This window comes from Thamnophis elegans, chromosome 3 (assembly GCF_009769535.1).
Source record: "Thamnophis elegans isolate rThaEle1 chromosome 3, rThaEle1.pri, whole genome shotgun sequence".
Taxonomy (NCBI): domain Eukaryota; kingdom Metazoa; phylum Chordata; class Lepidosauria; order Squamata; family Colubridae; genus Thamnophis; species Thamnophis elegans.
Genome location: NC_045543.1, coordinates 149,663,222 through 149,688,470, shown reverse-complemented (window position 1 = coordinate 149,688,470; position 25,249 = coordinate 149,663,222). Strand labels below are relative to the sequence as shown.

General features: G+C 53.1%; 2 protein-coding genes across 2 annotated transcripts; one reads left to right on the top strand and one right to left on the bottom strand.

The window, feature by feature from the left end:
- Positions 1 to 276: 276 nt before the first annotated feature.
- Positions 277 to 3,247, top strand: LOC116506806 (avidin-like). Its single transcript, XM_032214723.1, has 3 exons — positions 277 to 481; positions 1,349 to 1,469; positions 3,052 to 3,247. Exons 1-3 carry the CDS (start codon positions 313 to 315, stop codon positions 3,083 to 3,085), a joined length of 324 nt encoding a protein of 107 aa, XP_032070614.1. The 5' UTR covers positions 277 to 312; the 3' UTR covers positions 3,086 to 3,247.
- A 12,667-nt stretch (positions 3,248 to 15,914) lies between these two features.
- Positions 15,915 to 24,728, bottom strand: LOC116506579 (cyclic AMP-responsive element-binding protein 3-like). Its single transcript, XM_032214395.1, has 9 exons — positions 24,531 to 24,728; positions 24,219 to 24,456; positions 19,423 to 19,511; positions 19,240 to 19,332; positions 18,859 to 18,965; positions 18,692 to 18,760; positions 18,355 to 18,439; positions 17,517 to 17,601; positions 15,915 to 16,540 (listed from the first exon to the last, which is right to left on the bottom strand). Exons 1-9 carry the CDS (start codon positions 24,624 to 24,626, stop codon positions 16,131 to 16,133), a joined length of 1,272 nt encoding a protein of 423 aa, XP_032070286.1. The 5' UTR covers positions 24,627 to 24,728; the 3' UTR covers positions 15,915 to 16,130.
- Positions 24,729 to 25,249: the final 521 nt, after the last annotated feature.

Below are 25,249 nucleotides of genomic sequence, written 5' to 3'. Positions count from 1 at the left end.
GAGTCCCCGACGGCCGGACGGCCCAGCGCTTGTTCCTCTGCCGCTCTCGCTTGCGGGGCGACCCGGGCGCAGTCTTGACAGGCGCCTCGCCCGACGGGGCTTTGGGATGGGCCGCCTCTGCCACCCGCTCCCGGCGTGGGCAGCCCGGGGGATCGGGCAGGTGGGGACTCTCCCCGGAGACAAAGGAATCGCCGCTGGCAGCCTCTCTACCTGTTGGACAGCCGCGCTGGGCCAGCCCCGTGAACTGTTTTCCTGCCCCCCCCCTTTTAGTGCGTCCTGACTGGCAACTGGGTGAGTGACCAGGGCTCCAGGATGGTCATCTCGGACAGCAACAATTCCGGGGTGTTCAGCGGCTCCTATCTGACCGCCGTGGCTGCCACCGACAACACCATCCGGGCTTCCCCTCTGCAGGGCATCCAGCACCAGGCGGACCAGCAGGCCCAGCCCACCTTCGGCTTCACGGTCAACTGGAACTTCTCCGGTAAAGCCACTCACTATTTGGGGTGGAAGCAAATAGAATGGGGGGGGGGAGGGAGGGAATCTACTGGATCTCCCAGAGGAGGCATGATGCCGGTCGCATCAGCCCGATTATTCCCGCTGGGGAAGTCCAGGTGGAGGGCTTTCTCTGCATTGGTTCCTGCACTCTGGAATATCCTGCCCCCCCCCACCCCCCCAATGTGAGGTTGACCCCAACCCTCCTATATTTTCATAAGGGCCTAAAGACCTGACTCTGCCAGTTGGCTCACTGCCCCAGTGGAGGGATCAGTGCAGAGATTAGATCTGCCTCTTCCAGATTTTTTTCACTCAATGCCTCCCCCCCCCCCCCCACATTAGCTGGAGCTGCCCAAAGAGTTTAGAGTTTTATTGATTTGTATGCCACTCACTCCGGAAGGACTCCGGGCGGCTTACAATAAAACAAGGGAGGTGGGATAATACACAAACAACATGTTAAAATATACAACAGTCACAATTTCTGTGGGGCTGGATATTTCGAGAGCCCCCCCCCAGGCCTGCTGGGGCAGCCAGGACTTAACGGCTTTGCGGAAGGCCTGGAGGGTAGTAAGGGTCCGGATCTCCACGGGGAGGTCGTTCCAGAGGGCCGGAGCAGCAACAGAGAAGGCTCTCCCCCGGGGAGTCGCCAGCCGACATTGGCTGGCAGATGGAATCCGGAGGAGACCCAACCTGTGAGATCTGATCAGTCTATGGGAGGTGATCGACAGGAGGCTCCTCCAGGTGCCACCGGCATGGAGTAAATCATTTGGGTGGGTTGATCTATGGAACATACATCCCCCCCCAGTGCTATAACCCAGTTACCTACCAGTGAGTCTCTGGCCGATTCCCCCCTCAGAGTCCACCACCGTCTTTGTGGGTCAGTGTTTCCTGGACGAGGATGGAGAGGAGCAGCTGAAGACCACCTGGCTGCTGCGTGTGGAGGTGGGGTCCGTGGCAGAGGACTGGGGGGCAACCCGGTAAGAAAAAGTAGGGGTTGAACTGCTTTGCCCCCTAACTGGAAGGTCCCTGGGACCACCACCCCTTCTTCTTCTCTCTTTCCTCCCCCCTCCCCAAGGGGCTCTTGAAAGTTGGCACCAATGGTTTAGTTAGTTTATTGGTTTTGTATGCCGCCCACTCCCGAAGGACTCCGGGTGGCTTACAATGAAAAGGGAAGGGGGATAAATAAGACAATACAAAATTTAAAATACAACAACAAGTTGTAGAGTGTGTGTCTCTCGGGGTCATTTCAGCTCCCTGAGCTGCTCCAGCGGGAGAGGCTGGCATCAGCAATAGCAATAGCAGTTAGACTTATATACCGCTTCATAGGGCTTTCAAAGAATGTCAGACTAATTATTAATGCATTAGAATATCTGGGAAAGAATAACCAAATTCCTGCTGCGTTCATATTTCTGGATGCTGAGAAGGCCTTTGATCGAGTTAACTGGCAATTTCTGTTGAAGATATTGCAAAAAATGCAGATAGGAGATAGCTTTTTACGGTCAATTAAAGCAATATACTAACAGCAAACAGCCCAAATCATAGTCAACGGAAGTTTAACAGATCCTTTTCAAATCGGAAAAGGTACAAGACAGGGCTGTCCTTTGTCCCCACTATTGTTTATTATTATAACTTTGGAAGTATTGTTGAATAAAATACGGGGCTTGGATGGTCTAAAAAGGATCAAGATTAGGCAGCAAGAATACAGAGTCTGCGCTTTTGCGGATGATTTGGTCATAATATTGGAACAACCGCAGGAATCTAGTATGGTTTTAATGAATACGATTAATCAATATGGTCAAGTGTCTGGTTTTAAAATAAATTTAGGAAAAACAAAAATATTAGCTATTAATATGAATACTAAACAAAAGGAAGCATATTGCCCCCAACAACAATCCGGGTCCTCATTTTACCCACCTCGGAAGGATGGAAGGCTGAGTCAACCCTGAGCCGGTGAGATTTGAACCGCTGAACTGCTGATAGCAGTCAGCTGAAGTGGCCTGCAGTACTGCACTCTACCCACTGCGCCACCTCGGCTCTTGGTAGACCACGTTTCAGAGCTTTTGAGGAGGTTCAGTGACAAGCTGTTGAAGTGTGGTTTGGGTGGCATCACAGTTGGGTGGGCCCACAGCTGGCAACGCGTGGAGAGTTGGCATTAATTGCTCTACTCAAATTGGAGAGAAGGAGCCAGCGCAGGCCCTATATTTGTATGGGGCAAAGAGGCAACCTGGGTGCCTCCCTAGGGCACACGGCCTGCACCTCCCAAGAGGCCATCCTCTCGGGACCCTCCGGAGCTTCTTCAAAGGAGGCCCATCAAAGACAGCGGAGATTTCAACCAGCCTGGGCCGTTCCCCTCCTCAGATGGGGCCTGCAATGGGTGGCTGAGGACCCTACGGGCCCCAGAAGCAGCAGCATCCATTTCCCCCTCTTTTTCATGGTCACCTGAGTGGGTGGAAGGAGGGAATGGGGTGGGTGGGGGTTTGGAGGGATGCTCAGTCTGGGTGAACAGCAATCATGCCACCATGAATTTTGACATTTTTCCTCCCTCCTGCTTCATTGTAGGGTTGGCAAGGACACTTTCTACCGCACCAAGTGAGAGGGTGAAGAGAGCCAGGTTCCCGTGGTTTCTGCCTGGGGACGGGGGTGAGCCTTCCTGCCTCACCCATCAGCCACTCTTCTCCAATAAAATGTTTTCCCGAGCAGCATCAGCCTCCCTGGTCTTTCAGAAGCTCCCCGGGTGCCAGTCTGCAGGCTTCCCGGAGATGCTGGGTAGGACCCCCCCCATCTGGAGGGGGTGGGCTCAGAGCCAACTCTGGGGTTCAAGGGCCCTTTTCTAGTACTTCCCCCCTTATTTTGCCTTGGCTTGGTCCTGGGGAGAGGGGGCTTCCTCCATGCAAACAGGCTTGAGATGGGGGCTTAAGGAAGGTTGTTCTTGTGGTCACTCCTGATTTGGCCCCAAATGTGAAGTACCCGTGGTTCGCCCATGAGGCCAATGTTGAGAAAAGACACGGACACGAGCTTTCTCGGGATGAGGCGACCCAAATTGGGGTCTGGGAGCCCCTTTTATTGAGATAGGACAAAGGCAGGAGGAGCAATCAGCATGTGATTAAAGACAGCCTGTCAAACTACAATTGCTAATCTACTGCTCAGGGAAGTTCTATCTATATATGGTCAAATCCTGGGCGTCGTTGGGTAAGGCACATCTAGAGTGAACTATCAGGATGTTATGTTATGAACTATCAGGATGTTATGGAGTTTGTTTTTTCCTGTGTGGTTCAGCATGGCTGTGCATGCCCTGTTATGCACTGGGCCATGGGTGACCGCCACACCTACACAAGGAGTTATATGACAACACTCTTGTCTCTACAACCACACAGCCGTTGCCCTGGAGGACTGTTGGGAACCTGCAGCTGATCCATGGGGCAGCAGTGGGAAGCACCCTCTCCCCAGGAGTTATCGATCTGTCCTAGTAGGGCCGGGGCACCTGGCTACTTGGTGAACTGAGCTGGCTCTCAGTGGGTCTCTGTACAGGACAAGCTGCTAGGGGGGGTGTCACCCATTAAGCCCTTTGCCCGCAACCATCTCTGCCATTGGACAAGCTTAGACAGAGCGGAACCCTCAGGGTGGGGGACGAAAGGGAAAGCAGAAGGATGGCCCTGAGTGAGGTTGGAAGTGGGGAACTGAGCAGGTTGCTCTGATTGGATCCAAGAGAAGCTTTAAGGCCGGCATGCGGTGGGGCACGACAAGGTTCACTCTGGGGCCCGGCTCTCTTCATAAGTAAACCAACGGGTTATTAATATTCACCAGCATCTGCCTTCACTAAAATCCAAGAACTGTCCCAGTTCAGCCAAAAGCAGGCCAATGCTATGGCCAAGGAGCCCACAGGGCACTTGAAAGTTTCCCAAACTTAGGAATGTATAAAAAAAATCAATTTGAATAACAAATGGTTATGTTAGTACTGTCAAAAAGGATCGTAACTTATGCAAAAAAATTTTTAAAGGTATTTGTATTTTAATGTTTTAAATTTCTAATAAAGGGTTGTTTTTTTTTCTAAAAAAAAAAGTTTCCCAAATGAGATAAACCCACCAGGCAATAGCAATAGCAATAGCAGTTAGACATATATACTGCTTCATAGGGCTTTCAGCCCTCTCTAAGCAGTTTACAGAGTCAGCATATCGTCCCCACAGTCTGGGTCCTCATTTCACCCACCTCGGAAGGATGGAAGGCTGAGTCAACCCTGAGCCGGTGAGATTTGAACCGCCGAACTGCAGAAATGCAGTCAGCTGAAGTAGCCTGCAGTGCTGCATTTAACCACTGCGCCACCTCAGCTCTGATTAATATCAAATCTCCAACACAAGAGGACTCAGGAGGCCCGAAAAGCCCAGCATTCAGAAAGCACAATGTCCTTGGATCAGGTGAAGAAGGCAGAGTCCCTCTTCCTCATCCCTGACTGGCTGTGGGTGCCTGCATTTCCCACCTGAGTCCTCAGGGCCAACTCCCTCCCTGACTCCTGCTGGGAGCCCTTGGCCAGCTCCCCTCCAGCCCTGCCTGGGACTGGTTCATCCTCCTCCAAGGGGTATCAGGGGAAGCTGTGTCTGTGTGGGGTCATCACAATTGGCCACCCATGATGTGCAGGGACAAGTGGTTGTCCAACCTTGTCTTTAAGTCCTCCTGCAATGGAGCTTCCTCTACAGCTCCCGGAGGCAAGCCGTTCTGTTGTAATATAGTTCCTTGTGTAGGTGTGTGTCCCCCATGGCCCAGATCATACCAGGGCATGCAGAGCCACGCTGAACCACACAGGAGAAAACAAACTCCTAGAACGCCATAACATCCTGATAGTGCATAACATAACATTCTGAGATGTGCCCTACCAATGACGCCCAGGATTTGACCATATATAGACTGAGCAGTAGATTAGAAATTGTACTTTTACAGGCTGTTTTTACTCACATGCTATTGCTCCTCCTGCCTTTGTCCTATCTCAATAAAAGGGGCTCTCAGACCCCCAATCTGGGTCACTCCATCCCGAGAAAGATCGTGTCCTGTCTTTTCTCCGCATTGGCCTCATGGACGAACCACGGAAATGTTACACCGTTCCATTGAGGGATCCCTCGGCCAGGAAACTCACCCCTCTTTCCAGGTTGACTCTCCTTCTGATGAGCAAGAGAAGAGCAGCCGGACATAGGACAGGACAGAGGGGGCCTCAGTCATGCTTGTCTGTGCTGAGTGCCCTGTTGAAATCTCAAACTCTCACACACACTCAGAGGGTCTATGAGATAAATAGTAAGTTTCTCAAAGCCGGACAGTGAAATAACAGATGAGAAGAGGAACATGACCAAATTGTCTCGGAAGGAAAGCCTGCCTCTTGAGTTTTGCTCCCAAAAGGAACACAGAGAAGTTAAAAGCCGAGTCCAAAGTTTGGAGAGCCAAGCCAGCTTCATCCGCCTGACCCAAAGCCAGAATTCCAGGTGTCTTAAGTTCAGCTCAATTTGAATGCATGGTGGTAACTTTGGTCTTTTGTACTTTAATCATTCAGGCTAACAAGGCTCCATGGCTATGGTGTTTTTTTTAAAAATTCTTTTAACAGTGCTTTCACTTGTCCCTTTGGTCTGAATGAGCTCCTTTGATGTTGAGGGAGTCAAAATCCAGGCACAGAGAAAAATCGTGGCACGACAAAACTGCGGTCCACTAAAGCGCGCCCGATTAAAGCGCGTCGCTGACGTCATCAGCAGCGCGACAACAGCGACCGCGGAGAAAAAAGGGTGCTTTAAATAGCGCTTTGAAAGCAAGCCGATTCACGTTAAGGGTTAGGGTTAGGGTTAGGGTTAGGGTTAGGTTAAGGGTTAGGGTTAGGTTTAGCGTTAGGTTAAGGGTTAGGGTTAGGGTTAGGGTTAGGTTTAGGGTTAGGGTTAGGGTTAGGTTTAGGGTTAGGGTAAGGGTTAGGGTTAGGTTAAGGGTTAGGGTTAGGTTTAGGGTTAGGTTAAGGGTTAGGTTTAAGGTTAGGTTTAGGGTTAGGTTTAGGTTTAGGTTTAGGGTTAGGTTAAGGGTTAGGGTTAGCTTTAGGGTTAGGTTAAGGGTTAGGTTTAGGGTTAGGTTAAGGGTTAGGGTTAGGGTTAGGTTAAGGGTTAGGGTTAGGTTTAGGGTTAGGTTAAGGGTTAGGGTTAGGTTTAGCGTTAGGTTAAGGGTTAGGGTTAGGGTTAGGGTTAGGGTTAGGTTTAGGGTTAGGGTTAGGTTTAGGGTTAGGTTAAGGGTTAGGGTTAGGGTTAGGTTAAGGGTTAGGGTTAGGTTTAGGGTTAGGTTAAGGGTTAGGTTTAAGGTTAGGTTTAGGGTTAGGTTTAGGGTTAGGGTTAGGGTTAGGTTTAGGGTTAGGTTAAGGGTTAGGGTTAGGTTTAGGGTTAGGTTAAGGGTTAGGTTTAGGGTTAGGTTAAGGGTTAGTTTTAGGGTTAGGGTTAGGTTAGGGTTAGGGTTAGGGTTAGGTTAAGGGTTAGGTTAAGGGTTAGTTTTAGGGTTAGGGTTAGGTTAAGGGTTAGGTTAAGGGTTAGGGTTAGGGTTAGGTTAAGGGTTAGGTTTAGGGTTAGGTTAAGGGTTAGGTTAAGGGTTAGGGTTAGGTTTAGGGGTTAATTTTAGCTTTAGCGCTCACAGCGTGCTTTTTTCGTCGCGCTGTGATGACGTCAGGTACGCGGTTTCGTCAAGCGCGCTTTAGTCGAACGTGGTTTTGTGGTGGAATCGAGAAAAATAACCAGGCAAGGAAAGGTGTGAACTTGGTTTATTGGCTCATCATCGAATAGCCCTATATAGCAATAAGTCATTTTACAAAGACCCTAACTTTTAATTTTGACTGATCAATAATCAGATAATTCTTGTGAGAATAGGAGCCAAGTCTGCTTAACAGTCTATGAAACCCAAATGTCATATTGGCAGCCCCCTTGTCTTAATTTCGGGTGGGGATCAGTCCTACTTCTCAAGGATCCATTGATCCCAAATCACACTCTCTAACAAATCAGCAAAGAACATGGAATAATTGGATTTCAAAAGTTTTATTTCTTTTAAGGCAAACATTTCATCATTCCTCAATCAGTAAGACATCGAAGTACAATTTCTTGTATATCAAAATAATTCTAGTTTACCACCAAATTCTTGTCTAGCCTAATATATACCCGTCCCCCTTCCACCCTCTCCCCCAACCCCCCTCAACCTCCCCCCCCCGACTTCCCAGAACCCGTACACGGTATGGATTTCTAACAAACACAGTCTAAAATCTGTTGGGAAAAAAAAGAAATAAAAAAATTAATAACATTCTACATTGACCTTAGCTTCTTCTTGCTGAACCAACTTTAAACAATTTAAATCATTTCTGATCTTAAGCATAGGCTAACTGGAATTTCTTGGTCCCGTATTTATTTTGTATATAGTCAATCCATTTTTTCCAGTCTCGTTTATATCTCTCAATTGAGTGATCTTTAAGATATGCCGATATTTTAGCCATCTCGGCTAAGTTTGTGACTTTCAATGTCCATTCTTAGGTTGTAGGCAAGTCTTCCTTCTTCCAGTATTGCGCCACCAACAGTCTTGCTGCGAACATGGAATAATTGGGATGGAAGGGATCTTGGAGATTTTCTAGTCTGACCTATTCCACTGATTAATTGTTCTCATGGTCAGTGCTTGTAGAGAGGGCATTGAGCAGGGTCAACATTCTGAGTTCCATCCACAACACAGGGACAAGAAGCGGGACTGTTTTGGGACTGTTGGCTAAACCAGGCTGCAGCTAGTTGACTTTAGTTAAGGGACTTCCTTCCTTCCTTCCTTCCTTCCTTCCTTCCTTCCTTCCTTCCTTCCTTCCTTCCTTCCTTCCTTCCTTCCTTCTTCCTTCCTTCCTTCCTGGGCCAGGAGCCTCACGGAGCCTCTAGGGCAGTGTTTCTCAACCTTTCAAGTCTCCAAGGTTGAGAAACACTGCTCTAGGGCCTCTCTTCTCTACACCCCCACCTTGCTTGGGGGCTTTGCTTCACGGCCTGATTGCTCCAGCTTTTCTGCGGATGCTCAATTTGAACAGTGACTCCCTGCTTGGTATTTGGCTTCCCTCAAGACCAAGCGAAGCACACAGAGATCTCTGAAGAGCTCGAATCAAGGGGGGCTACATCCTTCCAGCCCCCTGCTCCATCTCCCTGAGGTGTTTCATACCATCAGCCACGCTGTCCTACTGGACTGACCCCGGGGTGTGTGTGTGGGTGGGAGGGGGGCACCTCATCCAGCCCTAGGCCCCTTTTATGCAGGGCCTGGGGTCTCTCACCTCTGCTGTTCCACACCCACACAAGGCTCCTGGTTGAGTGACTGGACAGCATCGGGCTCTTGGCTGGTTTGGGTTGCCCATCTCTGCCCTAGGATACCACAGGTTGCCCGGGGGGGGGGGCGGGGTTGGCAGGGACTCAACCCTAGCAAGACAGAGGGGATCTGGGCGTTGGGTCTCCCCTGAATCTGGAGAATCTTGTTATCCTTAAAAGCACTCCTCCACAGGGCTGGAGTTCAATGAGCGGGGAGGGGGGTGGCGGGGGGCTCCTGCCAGGGTAAGCGTTGGCAGCCGTGGGTAGGAGGACCCTTGCCCAGACTGACCTTCTGTTCTGTTCTGTCTCTGCACAGATGGTCCCCCCCCCCCCGGGAGCGTCTGCAGAGCTCCCGAGGGCAGCTGGGGGGACGGACTGGGGGGCTGGGGGTTGCTGCTACCCTGTGGAGTGTCTTTCGCTCCCAGTGATGCAATTAATCAGCCACGGAATTCTGCCGGTAAATCATGAAGCTGCTCCGGTGAGAAGCTGAGTGATCTTTCTCCCGCTTGACTTAAGGAGGGAGGAGGAGGAAGGTTGATGAACGGCAGCGCGGTGAATGTAGAAGTAGGAGAAAGAGGGCCCCCACTCCTTTTTTTGTTGGCTGTAAATCTTTCCTGTGAGTTGGATGATACCCTTCTTTGTGGTTTTTCTTTTTTTCCCTTTTAATGTTTTTGTTTGTTTGTTTCTGTCTTATAAACTTTTAGAAAGTTTTAGACAAAGGGCGTGATACCATTGGTTGAAACGATCACATGATTTGCCTTGTTTCGTTATTCCTGGGCGTGATTTCAACACTAACCACAAGAGGGAGCAAAATACTTAATTTGTATCCGGAGACTAAGGGAGTTCACCTTTACTTAAAGTTCTTATACAATAATACAATAGCAGAGTTGGAAGGGACCTTGGAGGTCTTCTAGTCCAACCCCCTGCCTAGGCAGGAAACTCTGTAAACTCTGACTCTGTAAACTGCTTAGAGAGGGCTGAAAGCCCTATGAAGCGGTATATAAGTCTAACTGCTATTTATTTCCCAATTTATTTGCCACCCATCCCATGGATACAGGCGATTTTTTTGGGGGGGGCCAGCAAAGGGCCTTTGGCTTGCCAGAGTAGCCGTTCCCGCTTCTTCTGAAGTCTCGCCAAACACAACCGCTCCTAAACTCAGAGGAAAACCACAGCTGCCCTTCTGGGAGGGGAACAGGAGAGGTTGGGGATGCATCATGAGTCATTGGCATCTCTCTCCCCCCCACAATTAGCCACCCACCCACCCAGGTAGCTGTCCGGTTCCCACCAGGCATAGCTGCTCTGCCTTCCCCCTTCTCACCTGTGTTTGGCTTTCAACGAGGTAGCCGAGCCGACCTCTCTCATTGGGGGAAGGGCAGGCAGGCTGGCACTGGCTTGCCCCTTCACCTGCCCATTTCAGCCACTTGCTGCCCCCCCTCCAACTTCCTCTTCCTCCCTGCAACCCCCCCACCCACCCCAGGCAAAGTCAGCCTGTCTCCTCCTCCAATCCTTGCAGGGTTAAGTCAACGCCTTCACTTCCATCACTTTAAACTGTAAGGTTTTAATAAATTGTGGGAAGTTATCATCCTGCCCTCTCCCAGAAAAATGAAATATCCTAGGAAATATTGAAAAGGCAGAATATTTCTCTGGATGTGAAAAGAAACATGTTTTAAAAGACAGAATAGTTGCCTATAACTTTCTGCCCTTAATGGGCCATTAAGATGGCCAGGCCAGCCCACTTTACATAATAAAGACTTCTCCTCACTGCAGCTGTAGGGGGAAGGGATATTACTCAACTCTTCACATGGCATCTGAGAACTCATCACAGCCTAGAGAGTAGCCCCCTGCATGGCACCATGGGAGTCTGACAACCAATCAGAATACATTTCTTACACAGGAACAGGAAACAGAGAGGTGGGACTGAACAGGGTATAAAAAGCCTAGCAAGCCCCTCCCTCAGCCCTTCTCTTCTTCTCCACCAACATTGAAGCATGTGATCCCCTTTTCTGTTCAGGGCTCAAGCCATGTGGTCCTGTCCACCATTAAAACCATCTTTCCAAGCAGCCTCCATGTCTCCAGTGTCTTTTCCCCCACTTGGAGCCGAACCCAGAAGGACGTTTCTTCCAACAAAATGAAAGAGGAACCTGATCCTGTTGGAATGAATTCTTCTTTACCTGCATTTATTGCTCCACCAGGGGCTCGGCCAGGTTCAAGGAAGCCCAGGTGAAGGACGCATCTGCAGGCTAAAGGATGTCGGTGTGTGCTCCACGCATGTGATTTGATTTGGGGGGAGGGGGCTGGGAGAGAGTGGGGGAAGCGGGGGAAGGTGTTCTGTGGAGGGTGGGGCCTGTAGGCAGGTGAGCGTGAGAGTTTGCCTGGCAACAGTGAGAGCAGCAAAGCATCCACATTTCTGGTTTCTGGCTCTTCCTGCCATCGGCAGAGGTGACCCAGAGCTTCCTGGGGAGGGCGGGGGGGGGGGGCAGAGGTTCACCTCCAGGGCCCTGGCGAGGGATTTTCCATGCACTGCTAGGCAAAATTGCTGGGATCCATTTTCAGTTGGGTACCAAGCGAGGTGCAGATCAACTGTTGGAGATTCCCAGGAGCAGTTGGAGAAGACCAAGTGGAGCTGTGTGGGGGGCGTTTGAGCAGAGGCACCTGTGCATTACACCAGCGCCCCCTCCTGGCTGCTGAAGGCTACCAGGAAGTGACAGCTGGTTCTCCTTAAAGGAGGGGGGGGGTCTTGGCACCTTCCTCTCAAGGCCACTGGAGCCTCCTGGAGAATTTTCATCCAGGAGAGGTGATGTGATGTTCCCGTGGGTCATCCATGAGGCCAATGTGGAGAAAAGACACGGACACGAGCTTTCTCGGGATGGAGCGACGACCCAGATTGGGGGTCTGAGAGCCCCTTTTATTGAGATAGGACAAAGGCAGGAGGAGCAATAGCATGTGGTTAAAAACAGCCTGTAAAAGTACAATTTCTAATCTACTGCTCAGGGAAGTTCTGTCTATATATGGTCAGATCCTGGGCGTCATTGGTAGGGCACATCTCAGGATGTTATGTTATGAACTATCAGGATGTTATGGAGTTTTAGGAGTTTGTTTTCTCCTGTGTGGTTCAGCGTGGCTTCGCATGCCCTGTTATCCACTGGGACATGGGTGACCGCTACGCCTGCACAAGGAACTATATTACAACAGGCGATTGTCCCGCAGCTCCAGAGGAGGCCGGGTGAAGTGGACAGAGCCCCTTTTCATAGCTTTCAGGCCCGCTTATGGGGCAGAGGCAGCATCAGTCGTGTTTTGTGGATGACCTCTGGCGGGAGCAGGACGGAGGTAGAGCCTGCATCACCTTGAAGCCGGTCCCGGTTGGAGTCGATTGGCAGAGAAAAGTGCCCCCACGCAGCCTACCTCTGGGTGACACCATGCATGGTCCCCATGGGGTGAGCTACCATGTATAGGTGAGTGGCACCCAGGCGGGCATCTCCATCCCAGGCCTGTGGGTGCTCTCTTGCTGGTTTTGGAGGCGGGGGGGGGGGTTGAGCTGGACATCAGGCTTCAGTAGCCGTGGGCAGAGGGGGGGTTTCCTGCCCAAGGAGCTGGAGGGAGAGGTGGCTGGGAGGGCCCTCGCTCAATTTCACAATGTGCATCAGTCACACCCCTTCCTGGTTTGAGAGTCCCTTCTTTCAGCCATTCGTGCCCTGGTCATTCCACCTCTCCCCCACATTGACTACTGCAAAAGTGCTCTAGTGGGGGCTACCCTTGAAGTGTCCAGAAGCTGCAGCTGGTGTAAAATGAAGTGGCATTAAGCAGTTTTGGGTGCCCCGATGTAACGTAACCATCCTCTGCTACCAAATGTGATATTCCCATGGTTCACCCATGAGGCCAATGTGGAGAAAAGACAGGACATGACCTTTCTCGGGATGGAGCGACCCAGATTGGGGGTCTGAGAGCCCCTTTTATTGAGATAGGACAAAGGCAGGAGGAGCAATAGCTTGTGGTTAAAAACAGCCTGTAAAAGTACAATTTCTAATCTACTGCTCAGGGAAGTTCTGTCTATATATGGTCAAATCCTGGGCGTCATTGGTAGGGCACATCTCAGGATGTTATGTTATGAACTATCAGGATGTTATGGAGTTTTAGGAGTTTGTTTTCTCCTGTGTGGTTCAGCGTGGCTTCGCATGCCCTGGTATGAACTGGGCCATGGGTGACCCACACCTACACAAGGAACTATATTACAACACCCCAAGGGGAGGGTCACACATGAAACACCTCTGCCGAGTGACTGCATTGGGCATCCGTTTACTTCCGGGTCTGATTCCGGGTCTTTATCCTCTTTAAAGCCCTTCGCTGGGCTGGCACCATGTTATCTGGGAAAGCACCCCTGTTTCACCACCCCATGCTACTCGGTCACGCGGGGGGGGGGCACGCTGAGATCCCTGCCAATGAAAGAACCCCAACTGACCCCCCTCTGCTGTCACCCTGGCCTATGGGCCACACTTCTTTGCCCCCTGAGGGCCTCCCAGAAGAGCATCGAGAGCTACCTCTACCGACTGGCACGGGGTGCCTAAAAGTACCTTGCAACTTTGAAGGTGCTGGTAGGAAGCCAGGGAAGATTTCCTCAGGGGCTGAGGCTGCCCAACTTCCTTCTTAAGCCCCTCCAGTGTTTGGGAAGCAGCGTCAGACCCGTACACTGTTGGAAATCTTTCCTACCAGGAAGCCTCTCCCTACATTGAAAGGAAATCTAAGGCAGTGTTTCTCAACCTTGGCAACTTGAAGATGTCCGGACTTCAACTCCCAGAATTCCCCAGCCAGCGAATGCTGGCTGGGGAATTCTGGGAGTTGAAGTCCGGACATCTTCAAGTTGCCAAGGTTGAGAAACACTGATCTAGGGTGTTACACCTGTTCTTTCTGTCCTAGAAAAGTCTTTGGTTGCTTCTCCCGAGTTTTCCTTTAGCGCGCCTGAACTCTGGGTGAGCCCAACTTTGGCAGGTGGCTTGTTCCAAGGCAGCCTAAAACTCTGCTGGCCGTTCTCACTATCGTCCCAGAGCCACCCCTGGCAGGCAGTTATGGGAGATCCCAAGTTCTCTGGCCCAACTGTTCCACGCCACGAACATCGCATCCCGTACGCGCGCCCTAATTTCTCCCCCCCCCCTTGAATGAATGCATGGCCTTTTGCCCTGTAGAAGGGCCTCCTCCAAGGGGCTGCGCCCCCATTCGGCCTTCCCAGGCAGGGCTAGCCCCGTCCATGTTGTGCCTTCTGCACCCCAACAAGCAGCCCCCCCCCACTTGCCTGAGAACTGTGGCTATGAGCCGAGGTGGCGCAGTGGTTAGGGTGCAGTACTGCAGGCCACTTCAGCTGACTGTTATCTGCAGTTCTAATCTATCTATCTAATCTCACCGGCTCAAGGTTGACTCAGCCTTCCATCCTTCTGAGGTGGGTGAAATGAGGACCCAGACTGTGGGGGCGATATGCTGACTCTGTAAACCGCTTAGAGAGGGCTGAAAGCCCTATGAAGCGGTATATAAGTCTAACTGCTATTGCTATTGCTCTATCTATCTATCTATCTATCTATCTATCTATCTATCTATCTATCTATCTATCTATCTATCTATCATCTATCTCTCTATCTATCATCTATCTATCATCTATCTATCTATCTATCTATCTATCTATCTATCTATCTATCTATCTATCTATCTATCTATCTATCTATCTACCTACCTACCTACCTACCTACCTACCTACCTACCTACCTACCTACCTACCTACCTACCTACCTATCCGAGGTGGCACAGTGGTTAGGGTGCAGTACTGCAGGCCACTTCAGCTGACTGTTATCTGCAGTTCGGCGGTTCAAATCTCACCGGCTCAAGGTTGACTCAGCCTTCCATCCTTCCGAGGTGGGGGAAATGAGGACCCAGACTATGGGGGGAGATATGCTGACCCTGTAAACCGCTTAGAGAGGGCTGAAAGCCCTATGAAGCGGTATATAAGTCTAACTGCTATTGCTATTGCTATCCATGCATGCAGACTCCAAAGGCCGAGCAGAGACCAGTAACCAACTTCTGACCCTTTTGAGTTCCCATGGAAACCAAGACCAGATCCTGGGGAGGGGGGGGGCTGTTGCTCACTCTGCCAAGCCGTGGGTTAGGCTCAGTGCCATGTTAGTCTCGCCCTCCTTTCACAGGCCCACTTAATCCTCTTCTGCGCCCCTCCACCCGCCACTGCTCAAGGCAAGCCCTTAGAGTGCAAGGAAGACCCCGCTGGCTGCAGCCTGGAGCACAAGCCAGCCCTGGTGGGCAGCCCAGGTGAGACCCCTTTGGTCCGGGACTGCAAGGGAGCATTACAAGGAAGGCAGCTCTCCGCGCGACCCGGAAGGCCGATGCTGGGAGAGGGATGAAGTCCATGCACAAGTCTGGGGACAGTCCCAGTGTTGACGGGGACACCCCAGGGAAGCGGCTGGGGACGGATGGTCCTGGAGGCGGCCCAGCAAGACGGCCACGCAGGAGGCCCATCATCCCCCAGTGGGAAAGGAGAGGCTGGGCTTCCTCTCCAAGAGGCCGCTGGGGAGCCATTTATTGCTTGCCCTGTACAAGAACGTCACACAAAGCCGGACCAGAGCAAGCCTTCCTCTTCAGGCCCAGCGTCCCCCTCCGAGGTGGGCCAGCCTCCGCCCTTGCCTCATGCCAGCTGGGGTGGGGGTGGCCTCCAAGAGAGGCAGGGCAGGTAAACTAGGATGTGGGCAAAGAGTCTGGGCAGCATCTCCTGCTGGGGCTCGCAGTGACCCTTCTGAGTCCGGGGACGGCCAATGCGTGACCCGTCAAAACCGCGGTCCACTAAAGCGCGCCCGATCAAAGCGCGTACATGACGTTATCAGCAGCGCGACAAATAAAATTAAAAATAAATTAAATTAAAATTAAATTAAAGCAAGCCGATTCACATAAAGGTAAGGGTTAGGTTTAGGTTTAGAGTTAGGTTTAGGGTTACGTTAAGCGTTAGGGTTAGGTTTAGGGTTAGGCTAAGGGTTAGGTTTAGGGTTAGGTTTGGGGGGGTTAGGGTAAGGTTTTCGCGTTAATTTTAAATTTACCGCTCACAGCGTGCCGTTTTCGTCGCGCTGTGATGACGTCACGTACGCGCTTTCGTCGAGCGCGCTTTAGTCTACCGCGGATTTGTGGTGGAACCGGCCAATGAGGTGAGGCCCCAATCGGAGGAGCCCCACCAGGGCAAAGCCCCTCCTGCTTTCCTGCTACCCCACCTCTGTCCAGAGTCTCCCCTTCCCGATCTCAGCATTTACACCTTGCGGGCAAAGCTGCCCCCAGCCTCAGTCCTCACATCTCGTCAGAGCGATGGGGCTGCAGGATGACGCTTGGGGCACCACCATCTGCCCAGCCAGGCTGCGGGTCAACAGAGGCAGGCGGGAGCGCCCTCTCCTTCCCCGGAGGAGGGTCCTTGGGGGCCGGGAGGAGCCCCTTCACGGCAGGAGAAGGGGAGTCCGAGGAGGAGCTGCCGTTGCCGGCCGAGGCGGGAGGCCCGGTCTCCAGGGTGCTCCGTGGGCCTTCCACAGACCCATTGAGGCTTCCTGCAGCCCCAAAGACTTTGGGGGACAGAGCTTTCTCTGACGAAAGCAGCGTGGGGGATCCAGGATGGGGGAGGGACATCGTCGCTTCTGCTGGCTGCGGGGCACCAGCCAACATCTGGGAAGTCCCACTTGGCAACTCCCGCAGCTTTCGGGACAACACTGGAAGGAAAAAAAGGGGGCAGTCACAGCACTGCAGGGGAGCTGGGTTGCCCCCCTCGGGGTGTCCCCGGCGGCTTCCCTTTCCCCCGTCTCCTCCTCCTCCACCTCCTCCCTTGGAATGAACTGCCCCCCCAAAACCTTCTGCTTCTTTCCTCCGTTTGAAAGAAGTTATCAGAAGTGCCCCCAAACATGGTAGTGGATCTGGGTACTTGAGAGACCGCCTACTGCCAATCACCTCCACACGACCTATTAGATCTCATCGATTAGGCCTCCTCTGAGTTCCATCTGCTGGTCAATGCCGACTGGCCACCACGCGGAGGAGAGTCTTCTCGGTGGTAGCCCCGACCCAATGGAACGATCTCCCCGTGGAGCTTCGTACCCTCACCACCCTCCAGACCTTCCGCACAGCCCTCAAAATCTGGCTATCCCGTCAGGCCTCGGGCTAAAGACTGTAACCCACCCGAATGGTATGAATGTTGTGTTTTTTAATGACGTACTGTCCTACGTATTAAATGTTTGTTTCCCACCCCCCCTTTTCGAGTTGTAAGCCGCCCTGAGTCCCCCCAGGGAAAAGGGCGGCACATAAATAAACTTCTCAAATCTCAAATCTCAAACCAGCTCTGTCCCTCTGGGGATGCCATCGAGTCCCTGGCCACAAAAAATATCCCTGCCGGGGACTCTGGGAGGCCCCTTGGCTTAAACCAGACCTTTCCTCTTTACGACCAGGGAAGGACGTCAACAAAGCCTCTCCTCCTTCTCCTCCACCCACGCGCCAAACTGCTCCGACCGGCTAACCTTGGCTCTGCACTGACTGAAGCCGGCCGGGCAGCTGGGAGGCCAAAGGCTGTGGGTTTTTTTTAGCCCCCCAGGAGTTTGCTCAGCCTTTGCAGGAGCTGCAAAAGGCTTGGGGTGGGGGGTTTCCAGCCCGAGGGGGCTTTAAGAGGTTGCAGGGGCCGGGCCAGCCCTGGGAACTCACCTCCATGCTGCCCCAACGGTTGCTTCTGGCCGCCCAGGGGATAGAGGCTGGGCAGGAGGACCAGGCAGAAGGAGAAGAGCAGCACCTGGGCAGAAGGCAGAGAGGGGCATCAGACCGCAGCTGGCATGGCCAAAACGTGCCCCCTCCCTCCTTGCGCCTCCCCTTTCTGGCAGACTGGAGGGGTGCTTGGAAACATTTTCCTCCCTCCCACACGGAATGGGTTGATAAATCCCATGTTCGGGCTCCCAGACTGCTTCGGAAGTTTTATGCTGCATACCCTGACAAGCCTTAACTTTCTCTCACCCCCTCCCTTCTTCTTTTTCTGTTTTGTTGTTTGTCTGTTCGTTTTTTGTTTTTTTTATAGGCCTGACAGCCTTTTTCCGGGGGACGGCCGGATGTCAGCTTCTGCTTTGCTACTGCTTCAGCTGTCATGAAACGGGGAGGGAGGGTTTGGTATTTGGGAGGGGTTATTCGATGTGCTGGAGGAATGTTCTAGTAATTGCCAGATGGTTGGACTACGCATGCGTGGGTGCTTCCCGCCTGGACCAACGGCCCCGACATTCCATCTTCGTGATGCCTTTTGAAGTTATCTCACACCTCACACTTGAAGGACTTATGATTGGCCTGAGGCTATGATCCCAAGGGGTGGGGAATGGGCTATTCTATATATCAATTGCTTTCGCGCCTAATTAAGTACACTTTGCTTCGCAACTGCTCGCTAACCATTTGTAATTAGTAAAAGTACTTTTGATTTCCAACACATGGAATCTCTGGGTCGTTCTTTCCTAATTATATAATGGAGGGATGCTGACAGCCGGCCAGAGGCCTGGAAACTCACCATGACGCAGGTACTAGCCGCAGCAGTCTTGGTGGAGGAGTGCTGAACAAGCGCTTGTAACTTCCTCAACTGCTCAAGCAGGGACCTGCAACAGAGCATGGCTGACTCCCCCTCAGCTGCACCACCGGGGGGGGGGGGGCGGGTCTCTCACTGCAGCAGGGAGCCCCCTGCCCCGAACCAGCCAAGGGCTGCATCCCTATTGAGTGGCGCAGTTTCGACCATCCTTTGATCCGCGTGTGTGGGCAAATGAAGCCCGGGGCTGCTATGGACGCCCCCCCCCCCCCAGTTGGCCTGCAGGACCCTCAAGACGAGGGGGCCGTTCCCTGCTCCAACTCACCTGTTCTGCTTCTGCAGCAGCTGCACCTTCTCTTGGAGCTCGCTGTTCTGCGCCGTGCAGGCCAGCACCCTGCAGAGAGAGATGGGTCAGGGAGACGGAAGGGGGAAGCGAGGAGGGACGCCCTGCCCTGCTGCCTGATGGGGAGGGGGCTTCCCCAGGATCCCCACCTGCTCTCCAGGTTGTCCATGTAGAGCTTCTTCCGCCGGCGGCTGTCCTGGGCCGACTGCTTGTTGCGGATCTTCCTCCGGACTCGCTTCAGGACCCGCTCCTCCGCCTGGCAGCACAGGGGGTGGGGGGGTGGGGGTCAGCCAAAGACCTCCCCCTCCTCCGAGCAGCCCCTGCCCTTCAGCCAGCCTGCCAAGGGTTTTTTCCAGCCCTCGCAGCCCTCTCCCCACGGCCCGGAGGGAGCCCCAGGCTGGCCCCTCTGCAGAGCAGGTCGCTCTGCCCCCCCCTGCCCCTCCTGGAGCCAAGAGTGGGGCAGGGGGTTTTCACTCTCCCCCCCCCCCCGTGCCTCCGGATGTCCCGCAGGCCAGGTGAGGAGGGCCCACCTTGGTCAAGGGTAGGTGGGAGGGAATCGTGACGCCCTCCTTCTCCAGGAGTTGCTTCTCCTCATCCGTCAGGACCAGCGGGGGGAAGTCCAACTGGAAGAGCAGAAAAGGAGGTGGCTGATGAGGCTCAGGGGCTGGGAAGCTGAGGGGCTCCCAGAAGAGCGGCCTGGCCAGGCTGCTTACCTGCAGGCCTCCTCCTACCAGGGGCTCTGCCGAGAGTGCTGCCGTGGGAAGGCCGAGGCCCTCGGTGGTTTCCACGTCTGCCCACATTTCTGGAAGAGGAAGGAGAGCTATGCAACTGGCAGCACTGTGAAACAGCCACCCCACTGCCCCCATGCAAACTTCAGCCTTGTTCACACAGGACACCAAGCTGGCTAGAGCAGGCCTGGTTAGTGGGAGGCCCCAGCACATGGGCTTGTTGACAGAACCAGCCAGCAGTGTCTAAAATAGACACACCAGCAACAATAGAAAAAGAAAGGGAGAGAGGAGGAGAGAATGAAAGGAAGACGGGGGAAAGAAGAAAGAGGTAAGGAGAGGAGGATGGAAAGGAGAGAAAGAGGAGGAGAGAGGGTAGGAAGGGGAAGAGGAAGAGTAGGAGTAAGGGAGAGGTACGGGAAGAAGGAAGGGGAAGGAGAGGAGGAAGGAGGAAAGTAGACAAGGGAGGGAGGGAGAAAGGAAAGGGAAAGGAGGATGGAAGGGAGAAAAGAGGAAGGAGAGAGGATAGGAAGGGAAAGAGGAAGAGTAGGGAGAGGTAAGGGAAGAAGGAAGGGGATGGAGAGGAGGAAGGAAGGAAGTAGAGGAGGGAGAGAGGGTGGAAAGAAAGAGGTAAGGAGAGGAGGATGGAAAGGAGAGAAAGAGGAGGAAAGAGGGTAGGAAGGGGAAGAGCAGGAGTAGGAGAAAGGTACGGGAAGAAGGAAGGGGAAGGAGAGGAGGAAGGAGGAAAGTAGAGAAGGGAGGGAGGGAGAAAGGAAAGGGAAAGGAGGATGGGAGAGAAAAGGAAGGAGAGAGGATAGGAAGGGAAAGAGGAAGAGTAGGGAGAGGTAAGGGAAGAAGGAAGGGGAAGGAGAGGAGGAAGGAAGGAAGTAGAGAAGGGAGAGAGGGTGAAAAGAAAGAGGTAAGGAGAGGAGGATGGAAAGGAGAGAAAGAGGAGGAAAGAGGGTAGGAAGGGGAAGAAGAAGAGCAGGAGTAGGAGAAAGGTACGGGAAGAAGGAAGGGAAAGGAGAGGAGGAAGGAAGAAAGTAGAGAAGGGAGGGAGGGAGAAAAGAAAGGGAAAATAAGGTGGTGTTATAACAGGAGGAAGGGATGGTAAACAAAGCAACCCAAACTGTATATTATAACCTATTAAATGAAATAATAAATGTATAAGAATGATAAATGTTAAAACACCTGTAACCAAATGACATGCTGGATGTGATGATGGTTGTTTTTTGTGTGTGTGTTTTTTGTTTTGTTTTGATTATTGTGTGTATGTGTTGTCTATGTAATAAAATATATATATATATAATAAAAAGAACCAGCCAGCTATGGAGGGGGATGGGTGCCAATGGGCCCAGCCTGGGGTGCCGGTGTGGGCTGTTTGCCCAAGGGTCGGGGGAAAGCCAGCTGGGGCACAGAGCCATAGGAAGCCCCCATAAGTCTAGCTGTGTTCTGAGAATCCAATTCCTGACCCAAGTCAAAGCTTTGTACAATGATGCCACACAGAGCATTTCATGGGCCAAACCCTCAGATGAGCCTCTCTGGATCCAGGGTGCTTTGCTCAAATTACATCCCCCCCATTTCCTGATAGGGGAGCAAGCAGCCCTCTTGCCAGACCCCTGGCAACTCTAGACGCCTGAATGTCTACATTTTGACGCTAAAAAGCCATCCGTGCCCCCCTCCCCCCCCTTTTTTGGTAACAATTTTTCTCCCCTACAGTTGACAATATAATTGAAGTTGCTTTCTTACCATCCCATAAACCCATCTTATTTTACAACAATCCTCCTTCTTCTTCTTTCCTTCCCTCCTCCCTTTCTTCTCTCCTTCCTTCCCTCCTTCCTTCTCTCTCCTTCCTTCCCTCCTTCCTTCCCTCCTTTCTTCTCTCCTTCCTTTCCTCCTTCCTTCCCCTCTTCCTTCTCTCCTTCCTTCCCTCCTTCCTTCCCTCCTTTCTTCTCTCTCCTTCCTTCCCTCCTTCCTTCCCTCCTTCCTTCCCTCCTTCCTTTCCTCCTTCCTTCCCCTCTTCCTTCTCTCCTTCCTTCCCTCCTTTCTTCTCTCCTTCCTTCCCTCCTTTCTTCTCTCCTTCCTTCCCTCCTTCCTTCCCCCCTTTCTTCTCTTTCTTCTCTCCTTCCTTCCTTCCTCCTCTCCCCCCCCCCTTTTTTATTGTGCAACTGGTTTGGGAGGGAAGGGCCCAAATCCTCTTTCCAACCTATATGGCCTTATGAAACATTCTCCCATGACTTTTGGCCTGGCCGAAGGCCGCCTGAGGTGCAGAAGTCAAGGGCAGAGGTAAGAGGGGTGAGAGGCTGATTCCGGAGCCTCTTGCAAAAGCCGGGAGGATACCCGGAAATACCAAGCTATTGGAGCTGAAGGCCCCGAAGAAGAGCCTTGGAAGGGACCCTGGAGACCTTTCAGTCTAACTCCCTGCTCAAGCAGGAAACACTGGACCATTCTGGACCAATGGCTGCCTTCTGAGAAACTTCCAGCATTGCAGCATTGAGTACTTCCACATTACTGCAATGCGCTCTACTTGGGGCTGCCCCTGAAAAGTGTTCGGAGACTGCAATTCATCCAGAATGCAGCCGCGCAAGCGATTCTGGGTGTGCCAAGGCACACCCATATCACACCTATCCTCCGCGAGCTGCACTGGCTGCCCATTGGTCTCCGAGCACGATTCAAGGTCATCACCTTTAAAGCCCTACATGGCCTAGGACCCGGGTATCTGCGAGACCGTCTTCTGCCACATACCTCCCTCAGACCAATAAGATCGCACAAGATGGGCCTTCTCCGGGTGCCGTCAGCGGGACAATGCCGGCTGGCGACGCCTAGGAGTTGGGCCCTCTCTGTTGCTGCTCCGGCCCTGTGGAATGAGCTGCCCGCTGAGATCCGGGCCCTACCCACTCTCATGGCCTTCCGCAAAGCCATTAAAACCTGGCTTTTCCGGCAAGCCTGAGGCTGTTGACCCCTTGATTGAGGTCCAGCCTCCTCCTGATTGGAAGGAAGGTTGACTCAGCCTTCCATCCTTCCGAGGTGGGTGAAATGAGGACCCAGACTGTGGGGGCGATACGCTGACTCTGTAAACCGCTTAGAGAGGCCTGAAAGCCCTATGAAGCGGTATATAAGTCGAACTGCTATTGCTATTGCTAGTTTTGTTGCTCTTCTCTGCACCCTTTCTAGTCTCTTTTTTGTACTGTGGGGACCAAAACTGGATGCAGGATTCCAGGTGTGGCTTTTCCAGAGCAGGATATAGCAGTACTAACACTTGACATTATCCCTCTGTTGATGCAGCCTAGGATTGGGTTGGCTTTTTTGGCAGCTGCAGCACACGGCTGCCTCCCCCAGACACCCCCGTCCTGCACACAGTTACTACTGTTGAGCCAAGCACCTCCTGGCATTTGATTTCTCTGCCTAGATGCGGGACCTTGCTTTTCTCATCACTGAAATGTGTATTGCTGGACTGGGCCAATGCTCAAGTCTGTCAAGATCCATCTGTATCTTATCATCTAAAGCAGTGTTTCTCAACCTTGGCAACTTGAAGATGTCTGGACTTCAAGTCCCAGAATTCCCCAGTGTTGTAATATAGTTCCTTGTGTAGGTGTGGGTCACCCATGGCCCAGTTCATACCAGGGCATGCAGAGCCACGCTGAACCACACAGGAGAAAACAAACTCCTAAAACCCCAGCAAAAGCCAGCAAATGCTGGCTGGGGAATTCTGGGAGTTGAAGTCCGGACATCTTCAAGTTGCCAAGGTTGAGAAACACTGATCTAAAGTATTGGCAATTCCCCCTAGCTTGGTGTCATCTGCAAATTTGAAGACTTTCCCTTCTATCCCCCTCTTCTAAATGGTTGATGGAAAATACTGAGTAGACCTGGGATTAAGAGGGAGCCCATTACATACTTCCCTCCTCCCTGTAATTGCAGTTTCACTGAGGATTGCAGGTTGAGTGCGGCTGGTCAGCCAGTTTCCAATCCATCTGGTGGCGGTGCTGTCTATCCCTCATCTTCTATCTTACCAAGAAGTAGGTGGTGGTTTATTTTATCAAATACCTCGCTGGAGTCAGACTGTTGCAAGTGGCAAAGCGGTTTCTCCCCTCCCTGCCGGAGAACCAGAGCCGGAGCAACAGCTCTCCCTGGCCTGCCTGGGGCTCAGGTGGCTCTTCTGGCTGGCTGCGGCTGTTTCCCTCCCTCCCCATTTCTCCATCCTCTACGCCAGTGTTTCTCAACCTTGGTGGCTTTAAGTCCTGTGGGCTTCAACTCCCAGAATCCCCCAGCCACATTGAAGTCCCCAGGACTTAAAGCCACCAAGGTTGAGAAACACTGCCCCCCACCCTTCCTCTATGCTGGCTGGGGGATTCTGGGAGTTGAAGTCCACAGGACTTAAAGTCACCAAGGTTGAGAAACACTGCCCCCCACCCTTCCTCTATGCTGGCTGGGGGATTCTGGGAGTTGAAGTCCACAGGACTTAAAGTCACCAAGGTTGAGAAACACTGCCCCCACCCTTCCTCTATGCTGGCTGGGGGATTCTGGGAGTTGAAGTCCACAGGACTTAAAGTCACCAAGGTTGAGAAACACTGCCCCCCACCCTTCCTCTATGCTGGCTGGGGGATTCTGGGAGTTGAAGTCCACAGGACTTCAAGCCACCAAGGTTGAGAAACACTGCTCTACGCGGCCCAAGGAAGCGGCAGGAAGGGCCGGAGGTTCGCTCAGAGGACCAGCCCTACGGCAGCCCCCGATCCCTAGCCCAGCTCAGCCCGGAAAGCTGGGAAGCCTCGGCCAGGCTCGCTCACCCAGATCGATGGCCACGTCGCCCTCGGAGGGCTCAGTGGGCGCCGCGGCGGCAGGCAGGGGCAGGGAGTAGTCGTGCTCCCATTCCAGGCGGCCCGAGCCAGGGAGGCTGCTGGCGGGAGACGGGCTCCGGTCTTCGGCGAGGCTGCTCTGGCCGGAGGGCTCGCCGGAGCCGTCCCATTCCTCCCCGACGGGGCTCCAGAGGCACCGCAGCAGCTCCTCCAGCTCCTCCTCCTCCTCCTGCGGGGCGAGAGGCAGCGGGAGCATCCAGCCCCAGCCGAGGGCACCGCCCGCCCGTCCGGCCCGCCGCTCACCTGCGGGAAGCCCCAGGGCACCGGCTCCGGCTCGGGCTCGCTCCCCAGGAAAAGCTCCTCCCGCAGCAGCCAGTCCAGCAGGTCGTGCTCGGCCATGCCGCCCCGGGAAAGGAAGCCGGTCAAATGCGCCGCCGCCGCCGCCGCCCCTGCCCCTCGCTCCGCCGCTCCGGCTGCTGGACGGTGCCGCCCCGCCCCGTCCCTTCCAACACGGCAGAGATGACGTCACCCCAGGAAGTCCCCGCGCTCCGCCCGTATTTCTCTTGTCCCGCCTCTCTCGCGGCCGCTCACTGGCTGGTGCGGACGTCACTCGGGCCTGGGAAAATCCTGCGGCTTCTGACGTCATGGGGCGTGGGCGCCGGCCGCTCCCTGGCGGCTCTGGGCTGAAGGCCTGACGTCATGGGCCGTCCAGTGTTTCTCAACCTTGGCAACTTGAAGACGTCTGGACTTCAACTCCCAGAATTCCCCAGAATTCAGCCCTCTCTAAGTGGTTTACAGAGTCAGCATATTGCCCCCAACAATCCGGGTCCTCATTTCACCCACCTCGGAAGGATGGAAGGCTGAGTCAACCCTGAGCCAGTGAGATTTGAACAGCTGAACTGCTGAACTGCAGTCAGCTGAAGTGGCCTGCAGGACTGCACCCTAACCACTGTGCCACCTCGGCTCAAGGGAAAAGGCAGAATGTTTCTCTGGATGTGAAAAGAAGCATGTTTTAAAAGACA

Excerpts from the sequence above, each read along its gene's own strand:
- LOC116506806 (XM_032214723.1), top strand. The coding sequence starts at position 313 with ATGGTCATCTCGGACAGCAACAATTCCGGGGTGTTCAGCGGCTCCTAT. Across the intron at positions 482-1,348 it reads GGTCAACTGGAACTTCTCCG|AGTCCACCACCGTCTTTGTG; the intron begins GTAAAGCCACTC and ends TTCCCCCCTCAG. Across the intron at positions 1,470-3,051 it reads GAGGACTGGGGGGCAACCCG|GGTTGGCAAGGACACTTTCT; the intron begins GTAAGAAAAAGT and ends GCTTCATTGTAG.
- LOC116506579 (XM_032214395.1), bottom strand. The coding sequence starts at position 24,626 with ATGGCCGAGCACGACCTGCTGGACTGGCTGCTGCGGGAGGAGCTTTTC. Across the intron at positions 18,761-18,858 it reads ATGGACAACCTGGAGAGCAG|GGTGCTGGCCTGCACGGCGC; the intron begins GTGGGGATCCTG and ends CTCTCTCTGCAG. Across the intron at positions 16,541-17,516 it reads ACCGTTGGGGCAGCATGGAG|TGTTGTCCCGAAAGCTGCGG; the intron begins GTGAGTTCCCAG and ends TTTTCCTTCCAG.